Source organism: Schistocerca nitens, chromosome 2 (assembly GCF_023898315.1).
Source record: "Schistocerca nitens isolate TAMUIC-IGC-003100 chromosome 2, iqSchNite1.1, whole genome shotgun sequence".
NCBI classification, from domain to species: Eukaryota; Metazoa; Arthropoda; class Insecta; order Orthoptera; family Acrididae; genus Schistocerca; species Schistocerca nitens.
In genome coordinates, this window is record NC_064615.1 from 907,034,916 (window position 1) to 907,047,945 (window position 13,030).

The window sequence follows — 13,030 nt, forward strand, 5'->3', positions numbered from 1 at the left end:
ATGTGCAGCAGTAGTCCAAATGAGTGTGTCAAGTAGGCACGCTCCTTAGTAGATCTGTTGCTTCTTCTAACAAGGGAACCTCCCCATCGCACCCCCATCAGATTTAGTTATAAGTTGGCACAGTGGATAGACCTAGAAAAACTGAACACAGATCAATCGAGAAAACAGGAAGAAGTTGTGTGGAACTATGAAATATATAAGTAAAATATACAAACTGAGTAGTCCATGCGCAAGACATGCAACATCAAGGATAGTGTGAGCCAAGTAGCGCCGTGGTCCTGTGGTTAGCGTGAGCAGCTGCGGAACGAGAGGTCCTTGGTTCAAGCCTTCCCTCGAGTGAAAAGTTTACTTTCTTTATTTTTGCAAAGTTATGATCCGTCCGTTCGTTCATTGACGTCTCTGTTCACTGTACTAAGTTTAGTGTCTGTGTTTTGCGACCGCACTGCAAAACCGTGCGATTGTTATTGAAGTCGCGAGCTATATTTGCTGGATTCATACTGCCCACGGAATACATCTGCCAGCCAGGGAGCCTCGTTAGCAGGAATACTCTCTCTTCCGTGTGCTGTAGTCGACTGACGTCGTGTGTTTCGATGTTTGTTTAGGTGTAGCATCTCCATACTATTGCGCAGTTACCTCACGTCGGACGGACGGATGGACAGATAATAATTGTCTGAAAATAAAAAATTAAACTTTTCACTCAAGGGAAGACTTGAACCCAAGACCTCTCGTTCCACAGCTGCTCACGCTAACCACGGGACCACGGCGCTCCTTAGCTCACTCTATCCTTCATGTTGCCTATCTTCCACATGGACTACTCAGTTTGTATATTTTGCTTATTTTTTCATAGTTCCACACAACTACTTCCTGTTTTCTCGATTGATCTGTGTTCAGTTTTTCAAGGCCTATCCACTGTGCCAACTTATAACTAAATCTGATGGGGGTGTGATGGGGAGGTTTCCTTGTAAGTGTTCTGCCAATAAATTGCAGCCTTTGGTCCGCCTTCCCCAAAACATTTTCTATGAGTTCTTTCCCATTTAAGTTGATCGTAATTGTAATTTCTAGATATTTAAATGAATTTATGGTCTTTCCATTTAACCGATTTATTGTGTAGCCAAAGTTTTTACCGATTCATTTTAGCACTCATGTGGATGACCTCACAATTTTCATTATTTAGGGTCAATTGACAACTTTCACACCATGCAGATATCTTTTCTAAATCATTTTGCAATTTGTTTTGATCTTCTGATGACTTTACTAGATGATAAACAGCAGCATCATCTGCAAATAATTAAGACGGTTGCTCAGATTGCCCCCTAAATTGTCTATACAGATAAGGAACAGCAGAGGCCTACGACACTACCTTGGGAAATGTCAGAAATCACTTCTGTCTTACTCGATGACTTCCCATCAATTACTATGAGCTGTGATCTCTCTGACAGGAAATCACGAATCCAGTCGCATAACTGACATGATATTCCATAAGCACGCAATCTCATTACAAGCCACTTGTGAGATACAGTGCCAAAGCCTTGTAGAAATCTAGAAATATGGAATCAATTTGAAATCCTTGTCAATAGCACTCAACGCTTCGTGTGAGTATAGAGCTTGTTGTGTTCTCCATGAAAGACTTTTTTAAATCCGTGTTGACTGTGTGTCAATAGACTGTTCTCTTAGAGGTAATCCAAAATGTTCTAATACAATATATGTTCCAAAATTTTGCTGCTTATCGATGTTAATGATACAGGCCTGTAAGCATTTATGCTTCATACTGAGCAAGCAAAAATGCAGAAGAGATAAACAGAGGTAGTACATGCAACTGATCGGAAAGTGCTTCATCATTTGTTTTAGCAGTGTTAGCACAGCATAGTGAAATGAAACAAAGCTTTTAGTGCGGGCTGTTTGATCACTAAGGTCAACAGTGACAGAGGAAAGCAATAGTGCTCTGAAGCCTGCTATGAGTTGAGGACTACAGGGCTGCATCAGTCTAACTATTCTGATGTCTCAATGATCCATTACTGGATTATATAGGAGAGCAAGCAATGACTTCAGTATGACTTTCACTGACCACGTCTAACTAACTTACTCCTTTAGAAAGTCGGTTGTCAGCATTAATCACAGTTTAAAACAACAGTAATTTCGTAAATATATAAAAGGACAAATGATTTACACTATCCATCACTCCTCAGCTTTAGCGTGGCACAGAAAGGAGTGCGGTATTTAACTACAAAATCTTTCATCACCTACCCAGCGATCTAAAGAACTTAATGGATAAAAAAAATTAACTTCAAACAAAAAGTAAATCACATCTTCACAACAACTCTTAATTCAAAGAAGAATTTCTGAATGTGTCATTTTGTGTGTGTGTGTGTGTGTACATATGTATTGGGGGGAGAGGGAGAGGTATAGAACATAGCTTAGTGTTAAGCACTGTATGCATACCATAGCGAGAGTTATTACGATCCAAGGAGCATGCAGCTAACAGCAGATGTTAAGGGCATATCTTGCACTAAACATTACACAAGACAATTGCTTATGTGCCTTCCACATGGACACAGGTACCGGACATCCTACAACACACAACGTCATCAATGTGCCATAGATGAACTACTTGTCTATTGACCCCTAAAGCACCATTATCAATAATAGATTGAGAGTCGTATTTGTACTGGAGTGGTACCCTAAGGGCTGGAATGCTGACAACTGGGATCTCTTTAGATACAGTGATAGATTTTTATTCAGTATTATCATATACACCGATGAGCAAAAATACAGAGTGACACAGAACAACGGGAATGTTTGAAATAAGTAGTGCCAGCGATGGGCAGGTGGCAGCACTGTGTGTTCGTGACAGTTAGCGAGTAAACAGTCCACCATTTCAGTAATCATGGATCAGTGGAATGTACAACAGGGTGCGATAGCTATAAAAATGTTTTATAAAAACAACGATATCTTGGTAGCGGCACAGAGGGTGTTTCGACGTTTATATAATTTAGGACGTCATGATGCCATTCCATCAAAAAACACGTCAAAATGTTGGATTATTAACTTTGAAGAGACTGGATCTGCCCTCTAGAAGAAACCAAGAGGACGATCAACAAGTGTGCGTTCTTCAGCAAACATTGATGTTGTACGCGAGTCTGTCTTGGGGATCCCACGGTGTTCAATTCATAAGCAAGCAGTAGTGGTTGAAATGTCCCAGAAGAGTGTTCTCAGAATTCTTCATCTTGATTTAAAATTTCATTCATACAAACTACAGATGGTACAACAATTGAAGGACAATGATTACTGGTTACGGTTAGGATTCTGTCAACAAATGATAACAAAAATAAACAATGACGATGTATTTCTGAACAAGTTGTGGATGTCAGATGAAACAAATTTTCATCTTACAGGTTATGTGAATAAACAGAGCTACCATTACGGGGCAAACACACGTCCTAATGACATTCATAAGCACCCTTTACATGCTAGTAAAGTGACAGTATGGTGCGGTGTTTCATCACATGCGATTATTGGACCATATTTTTTTGCAAATGAACAGTGAAACACAATAGTCGTCAATGCCGATCATTATGTGGAGATGTTATGAACTTTTGTTACACCTACATTGAACAACTTTCCTAACGTTCAAGAAGCCTGGTTTCAACAGGATGGAGAGACAAAACACACTGCATGGCAATCAATGGCATATGTGTGAGAATTGTTTGGTAACCATGTGATCTCATGATTTGGTAACAATCCCTGTCCCCCTAGATTGCCAGATTTATCCATTTCTGATTTTTGCTTGTGGAGCTACCTCAAGAGCAAAGTCTACATGACTCGACCAAGAACCCTGGATGAGTTACAACAGAGGATTCAGGATGAAATTCACAGTATTCCAGCTGAGGTGTTACAGCGGTCATTAACGAATCTCAACAGCAGATTTCACGAATGTATTCATACAGGAGAATGCCATCTAAAGGACGTAATTTTTTAAAAATGATAAATGCCATCAATGTTTCGTAAATGGCAAAGTTGTAAGGTTTCAATTACTATGAATGCAATTTCCTTCCTTCACCACTTCTAATTTTATTGGATTGTGGAAATGTTTCCGTTTTTCTGTGTCACCCTCTATTCTTACTACTGTCCTCAACATGACTGAATACCACATGGTGGCTCTGCGGATATGCGAAGTGGTAAGTAAAGTATACAAATGAAGCAGAGATGAATTTGGAATCACTCTAGCAATATTATGGAGCACAAATGGGGCAATCCCCTGACATACGTGACTACGACAAAAGGCAGTTTGTTATGACCTGACACCTGAGAACAAGCATCTCTGAAACAGCAAAGCTGTTAACTGTCTTTGGTAACTGGTTAAAGGACTGTGAAACCACAAGAAAGTGACAAGGTATTGAACAACTATGCATCATAGAACATGAAGCTAGGAGGCTTGCCCACTTTGCAAACCAGGACAGGCAGTGATCCGTGGCAAATCTGGTGACTGAGTTCAATGCTGCTGCGCGCAACCAGTGTTTCAGAGCACACCATTCAATGCCCATAATGAACATGGGGCTCTGCAACAGACGATCCCTATGTGTTCTCATGATAACCCAATGGCATCACCAATCAGAACTGCAGTGGACATGGAATCATTGAAACTGGAACGTGGATCAATGAAAATCTGTTGCCTGGTCAGATGAATCACATTCCTTTTTACACCAGGTCGATGGCTGTGTCCAGATACGCTGTTATCCAGATGAATGGTTCCTAGAAACATACATGCATTGCACCATGGAAGTAGTCCGCCTGGGTAGAATTATGGTTGGGTAGCTGGAGCTAGAGACAGCAGCCACAAATTTGATGATATTATGAAAGTTTGTAGGAGTGACAAAACTGAGGCACTGAAAGTGATACTGGTGCCAGAGCTGAGAAGTAATTTAAAGAGAAGTAAAGTATATCAGGCGGACCACTACATGTCAGAGCAGATGAGAGGTCTCCCTGGGTACATCTGTGGCAAGAGAAATCCTACCCACATCAGACCTCCTACCAAAATGATTAAGGGTGAAGACGATCACAGAGTAAAAAATGCCTAATGCCTTCTAGCCAGCAGATCAATAGTAGTAAAAGTGAGAAGGTTAAAAACGTAATGGACTTAAGTTGGAATGGCAACAACAAAAAACAGAGAAATAATTAGGTCAGTAAGAGAGTGGGGCCAGGTGAATATACGCAGTGGCTCTGCATGTGACAGGGGCATCCCTCCCACAGCTGCCCCAACATTGATTCATTATAGTTAAAGTGTTAAATAGGAAAACAGCACAAACTATTCATCAAAATGCTACCCCTAAAATAGAAAATAGCAAGCGGCAGAAAAAAGGACTAACTGCATCCAAAACCAATGAAAACAGAGTAAAAGGCACATGACCAAGGCAGCTGACACAGCAAACAACGGAAGACACCCCAACCCTAACTACCATACCCCACCCCGAAAGTAATTTAAAATGTTACATCAGAGAACAAAAACCACTTTCACAGAGAACCAGTTCAACAATCCGAGAGTGGTCAACCAATATTTGAGGCAAAAAATCCAGAAGATGATGCTTAACATGGAGAAATATGAGGGAATATTCCACCAGGATGTGAACTGTTGTCTATTAGGTTCCGCAAATTCGTGTTAGTTCATTACATAAAATAAAATTACTATTTAATCTGGTACAAGCATTGGGGAGGTGACAAAGAACAATGGATTCCTTCTGGCAAGCATGCAAGGAAGAGAGCCTTTTTGTACTCATGTCTTCTGCCATGTTCGATGTGGCTCAACACTAATTGCTTTATTGTGCCAACCTCTTCAACTCAGAGGAGCACTTGCACCCTACAATGTCACGCTTTGTTGGGTTATTCCAATCTCTATCTTTCCCTGCCATTTCTACTCGCTACAGCTCCCTCTAGTATCATAAATGTTCTTTCCTGATGTCTTAACGGATGTCCTATCATTCTGTCCTTTCTTCTTATCAATGTTTTTCACATGTTCCTCTCTTCACTGATTCTGGGGAGGACCAACTATTTTCTTATCTTTTCACACAATTTTCAGCACGCTTCTAGAGCACCATACCCCACATCTGAAACGACTGGGTGCTATGTTCCACAGACATGGTACTGTGAGTTGCCTCCCTAATGACAATTTTAATGTTCATTTGAAGTGATTTTGTATTTCAGGGTGACATATAAATACGTTAATGTCTGTAATGGAATTGATACATGTGACTGGAATACATTTTATACCACACACATGTTTACAACAATACATATAAAATTACAAAGAAGAACTGTACATGATATCTGGCTTTGAGACTGCAGCATAGTGTGAAATCTCTACGTATTACAATCAGAGCCTCTAAATCTTCAGCACAAAATCAAGGAGAGCCTTTATATGTTCTTGGGGGCGCTCTATACACAGTTCACAAATGAGTCCACAAAATATAAATTGTGAAGCACAAGGAGTACAACAAACAAATTAACAAAAATTTCACTTAATATTAGACATGTATGATAGGTAACGTGTCAAGTGAGCATGCAGGCAGTAGAGGCTGACGTGCCCAATATTCACCAAAGGTAGCTTATAGAACCCTCATCAAATTATCCTCCTTAAGTATATGTGCAAATGGATGATGAACTGGCAATATTTCATACCTTAGAACCACCTGAAGTACCATTAAATCATAATAATGTCTTGTCAGACAAGGGTGCAAGGAGCAGAGAAAATCAGCTTAGCCCAGTGCACTGAGTGTCATGAAGAAGAGAAAATAATGAGGCAAGTAAACACCACTTCTCTTATGAATTGCTGACAATCTAAAAATCTGTTTTCCTCTTTGTTTTGAATAACTATTAATCCTTACCAGATATTCTTTCACAGTGTTACGATTTATAGGAACATCATTTTGGTACACAACGATGTAAGATTGAGAGTAACAGTAACAGTGATCCAAACATCATTCAGACCAATGCGAAACTTCAATATAATAAGAACTATTGTATTTATTATTCTTACTATACTCTTGAATGTTTACCCTATGTTGACGGTTTTTAGATAACGTAGAACAAATCTCGAACACAACATACTTTCTAAATAGGAGTCTGCTGCCACCAGAGTCAGTGTCAGTGCTTAAATTGACACTGATATTGTTTCTGTCAGAGAAAAATGTGATCATCTGACACTATAGGTGAACAAGTCAACATCTACATTTGAATAAGTTTTGAACAATCCATATATACAATAACTAGTCGTAAAGTTTTAATTATCACCTCGAAAAAATAAAAGTTTATTATTAACTTTTCTTTTGTTGATTTGTGAGTCTGCAGTACTGGTACACAATGACACCGCTGCATCACAGTACCATAGCACATCACAAAAGAAGCCACAACAAAATAGCACAGCCCACTGATAAAGCAGAGATGATCTGCCACATTTGGTTCCAGCTCCTCTAGTAATGTGCTATGAGACGGAGGCACAGGAAGTTCGATGATAATAATAATAATAATAATAATAATAACAGAATCACTTTTTTGAGGTGATAATGAAACTTTATGACTATCCTGTGTATACTTCATGTCAAGTTCAGAATCTTATTAGCAGTTTTACTGTAGCTGCTGTCATGTATCACCATCAATTGTCATACTGTTGACAGTAGGATATTGTGGCAGTGTTTTCCCCTGAGACCTGACAGTGGATCAGTGTTGGTGCTGGATTTCCCAGAGTTGAACTAGTAGAAGTTCTCAGATTTAAAGTCAAATGACATAACTGAAAGGGCAAGACGGTTTCATTAGATTCATGCGCATGAGACAACAGGATCCTCCACTGAAGCTACAGATATACTTCAAGTGATGCACCCCTTCTCCCACCACCTTGGACCATGTGAGTTGGTGGAACGAGAAGAGGCTGTAGTCAAGTCCTTGAGTCTTTAGTCGAATTGTCATAACAGCCCTAAAATGCCTGTTGGCAGTTACACTTGTGGCACACTGCCACCAATATTAAGTTCCATGCAATATTCATCTCACAACTACCACCTCAATTAATGAGATCACTATTAGTTTTTATTTTTATCAACCACAAAATGTCTCAAAATCTTTCAGTCTGCATAATACCAAAGTCTAATGCACATCCTAATTCTTTCTGTAGTGGTCAATCTCACCAAATACATACATTTTAACCAGTCATGCAGAAGATAACCCTATGTTTGGTCAGTTCACAGCCCAAATTCACAATGAATGTATCCACAAGCATAAGCATTGGCAGAGATTCCTTTGCCAAGCTGATCAGACGTCCAGTGGAGCCCAGTAGTTGTACTCGACCAGAATCCTCAAAAGTATTGTTCCACTTAAAGGAGAGACTAGTCATTTGTTCTTGTGTTCAGAGTGTCCTGCAGCATTAACCTAAGCACACTCTTACGGCAGATGTTCTTGCAGAGAAATCATTCCCAAATATTTTCGTTCAAATGACTGTTTTCCTGGGCATTTGTGGCCAGAGAACTGTAGACTAGAGGCAGTTATCTTAATGTGGCACTGTAATGAGTGATGGCAGCCAAGTATACGTAAATGTGAGTCAGTTTCTCTGTGCAAAGTGTGCCTCAATGTGCTGTCCAGCTTCATCCCTATACAGATGTTGTGGAATGGAGACAATTACCTCTTTGCACAACCATAGGCGATTTAACATTCTAGTAGATGTCACTGTCACATAAAGCAAATCCTGTCACTCAACAGTTATGTGATAAGCAACGCGTCTACATCTGAAAAACAACTCTAACTCTGTGGAAAAAATGTTGAGTTGTGTATTAATATAAAAACTAGCTTTCAAAGTAAACTTTGTTCTGTTGGAGGTGGGAGGGGACAGGGGATAACAGTGCATGCGCGCAGATGCGCGTGCGCACGCACACACGCACATGCACACACCAGGAGGGAGAGAGAGAGAGAGCACTGGTATTCACCCAATTCAATGTGGCAATACACATAAAACCTAAATGTTGATGGGTGGATGGGGATTTAAACACCGTTTCTCCTGCATGTGACTCCATTACCTGAACAACTGTATTGAATTACTCAGCCAAAAAAGGTAGGGAAGGAGGAGGAGGGGGGGTGACAGGGATGGGGAAGGAGAGAGATGGTCTGCTGCTGTGCCCTAACTATATCTCTTGTGAATATATCACATGGTGTAAATTTTTGCTGATTAATGCAATTTCAATGTGGTGACTGTTTGTTTCCATGGACTATTATTTATATTCCACACAGAATTTTCCACTATTGTATTGATAACGTCTGATTGACAGGACATGCTACAGGAGAAACACTTGTAACTCTCCCCCAGATCCAAGGTCACTAGCACACACCTTTGTGGTGGGATCTGACTTGGAGGTAACTGGTTCACTTCTGGATGGTGGAAGAAACTTTTAACCCAAGTATCTGGCCAGCAAGGACAGAAGATTAGGTGGTGTGAAGTTCCTAATCACCAAACTCTGAGCCAAAGTCCTTCATTAAAATCCAATCCTCTCCAAGTGTCTTGTGGAGTGAGGTTATGTGACACTGTTGAAGGTAATCCATGCGTCAGATGGAGAGTTTAAACTCGGCACCCTGCTTTGTGCTATTTAAGAGTAGGTTTTGTGTTGGCACCGGGTTTCATCCTCTCCCTTCTCTCATCTTCATACAACACAAAGACAGTGCCACACTATATACATCCACTAGAATTCCTACACTCAACAGATATACTTAGGACACTACTATTCCACAGTGTGAGGAAAGAGGCCATGATGTGTAGAAGGATAAAATCATTGATTAGGTGGTTAAACTTACTCCTCGGGGTCTCCTAGTCAACAATGTCATAAAAACTTTTTGGGAACTAACGACCTCGCCACTTAGTGCCCTGAACAACCACTCACCATTATTGTAGTTGCACTCATTATCATCATCATGAACAACAACAACAACAACTCTTTCTTTCTCTCTTCTAACACGGCAATTATGAAATGTAATTAGATATTAGCTACACAGTACCAAATAGTCATATACAATCATTATTTCTCTGCCTTCCAGTACCTTCCAGTGAAACGTGGGAATATTAAACATGCCATGGTGATATCAGACCACAATGAATAGGCAACTGTACAGGTAGGAGTGTGTGTGTGTGTGTGTGTGTGTGTGTGTGTGTGTGTGTGTGTGTGTGTGTGTGTGTGTGTGTGTGTGTGTGTGTGGAGGGGGGAGGGGTGAGGGGTGGGGGGAGCCATGAGTGCTTGTGCGTGCATGTGTGCTTACATGCCTGTGTGTACTCTACCTTGAAAAAGGATTGTCTGAAGGCTAGCAAGGTTGTTAATATTTTTTTATGTGCCTGTCAATGACTCATTGCCTCTACTATTTTTTTTTTTTTTTGAGTGATTATCTTCATTCCAAATTATTTACATTCTACCAGAACTTTGTATTATTTCATTAATTCCACTTGTTTAAACAACAGTTAACACTGGAGAGATGATATAACTTACAAGCTTAACAACAATATTAGGAAAAGGATAGATTGCGACTCAGTGTAAAGATGACAAATGGCTCTGAGCACTATGCGACTTAACTTCTGAGGTCACCAGTTGCCTAGAACTTAGAACTAATTAAACCTAACTAACCTAAGGACAGCACACACATCCATGCCCGAGGCAGGATTCGAACCTTCGACTGTAGTGTAAAGATGACACATTGAATTGCAGACAGGCACAACAGAAAGACTGTTACACATTTAGCTTTCGGTCAAAGCCTTCTTCAAAAGAAAACACACACACATTCACACAAGCAAGCACACCTCATGCACACATGACTGCTATCTCCAGCAGTTCAGACCGGATTGCAACTGTCATGTTGAACAAAAGCAGCAGTCTGGAGTGCGACAGGAAAGGGCAGAGGGAGGGGTATGGATAAGCAGGGTAAGGGTGGTGGAGAGAAGAGTTTTGTGTGGTGGAGCATGCAGGGACTAGATGATGGAATGACAAGACTGCCAGGCAGAGTATTAGGAGGCTGTGGGGCAGAGCGCAGTACACAATGAGTGTGAGGGGACATGTGAAAAGAGGGAGGTGATACAACATAGGGGGCAGGAACCGTTGGGTGGAGGGTGTGGGGACACTAGATTATCGCAGGTTGAGGCTACAGTAACCTACTGCCCCACACCCTCCACTCACCAGTTTCCGCCATTTTTCACATGTCCCCTCACCCTCACTGTGTGTCGCTTTCTGCCCCACAGTCTCCCAGTGCTGCGCCTGGCACTCTTCGTCATGCCATGATCTAGTCCCTGTATTTTCAGACAAACAGCATGCCTCCCGCCCTCCCACCTGTTCCCTGCTATTCCTCCCCCTTCCCTGCCCCATTCCAGATTGTTGCTTTTGTTCAACATGACAGCTGCATTCTGCTCTGATCTGCCATAGATGGCGGTCATGTGTGTTTTCTTTTCTGAAGAAGGCTTTGGCTTAAAGCTAAGTGTGCCACAGTCTTCTTCTTGCGCCCGTCAACAAATGCAATGTTTCATCTTTACAGTGGGTATCCTCTTCCCAATAATGTTGATATTTCAACTTGGACCTTCCATTATATGCTTAATAGTTATTACACAAGGGTAATCTCAGTTTGGCTTCTACAGTGTATCAAATGGAAAAGAACAGTAGACTCACAACTGCATTTACACAATACTGAAATAAATGTCTTCACAAGATGTGATCAGCACCTGCCAAAGGGCACTGTATATGTTAACTTATAAAATAATATTGATATAATAGAACTATCACTATGCCTACCTTTAATTTGGCCTGTATCAGATGCCACTGCTTTTGATTGGGAACTCTTTAAATCCTGAAGTCCTCCGAGAGATCCATCAGTGCTTTCCTCATGTGGTTCATCAATTGAAAGCAGAGGTGAGGCAAGGCTTTCAGATTCACTGTCTCTCGATTCAAGTTTTGGTATCACTTTTGGGGGACATTCAGGTTCATTCGTTTGTTGATGTTGCTCCCAGGCTTCTGCAGATGACGCTGACTGTCGCCGTAATCGCTCTGTTGTTGTTCTCGATGTTGGTGTCAGGGCAAGAGGGGTTGATGGTAATGGTGGAGACTGAGATTGCTGCACAGTACGTTGCTTCTTTGGAGGAGACTGTCCATCAACTGGAATAGGTTCTTGTGGGCTTGGAGACTTTTTACACACTCCCATCTGTAATACAAAGCAAATAATATTAAATCCAAATGTCAGCCATTGCAGCTAAAACAACACTTGCTATGGATATAAATTATGTGTTTCCTGTTTCTTAAGCACAAAGATCAATAATGAAAATTCAACAATTCTATAACTTCAATCCATTACTGAAAAACACACTTTTAAAGCTGATCCTGAAAGGTAAACTCGGCAAGAAGTCTACAATTTAGACACCTTGGATGACAAATACAATACAGTTCTTCAAACCTTTATCACTGTCTTTGATAGCTCTTTCCCATTAAAAAGAATTGCAGGCAGATATGGAGTTTTAATTAAGCAACTATGTATAATTCATGGCATAACAAGTAGGAGAAAAGAGGAGCTGTGTCACAATAAGCACAATCAGAGTTCAGTAACAGAATGTTACTGCAGATAATACTGCAAAGTGCTGCAAAATGTTATCGGATACACTAAAACAATGCTTTACCCCTAGAGAGTAGAAAGTTCTCAGAACAAAATCAAAACCATATGGTCAATTGTGAAAGAGATATCTAGTCAGAACGTGGGTAATCAATATGTTACATCCTTCTTGTGTTTCTGTTAGTGATCCACCCGAGATACGCAAAATATTTAACAATCACTTTTTGTCAATGATCAACAAGTTAAATCAAATTTTTTTGTACAAGTAAATATGCAGCACTATTGAAAGCTGGTGTTCCAAGGGAACTATAAAACATCCAGCTACAGGAAACAAGCAAAGATGAAATTGAATCAATTACTACATCATTAAAGAGTATATGTTCACATTGGTATGATGAAATTTCAAGCATGATTATGAAGATCATACATTTTT

The 13,030-nt window shown here is 40.4% G+C and overlaps 1 protein-coding gene across 2 annotated transcripts in view; it reads right to left on the reverse strand.

The window, feature by feature from the left end:
- The window catches only part of LOC126237219 (protein tramtrack, beta isoform-like), a 204,693-nt gene that overhangs the window by 110,075 nt on the left and 81,588 nt on the right, over window positions 1–13,030 (reverse strand). For both annotated transcript variants that reach the window (XM_049947106.1, XM_049947105.1), the window contains exon 4: window positions 11,790–12,195. In XM_049947106.1, coding sequence (XP_049803063.1) covers window positions 11,790–12,195 — 406 coding nt within the window. The remainder of the gene's footprint in view (window positions 1–11,789; window positions 12,196–13,030) is intronic.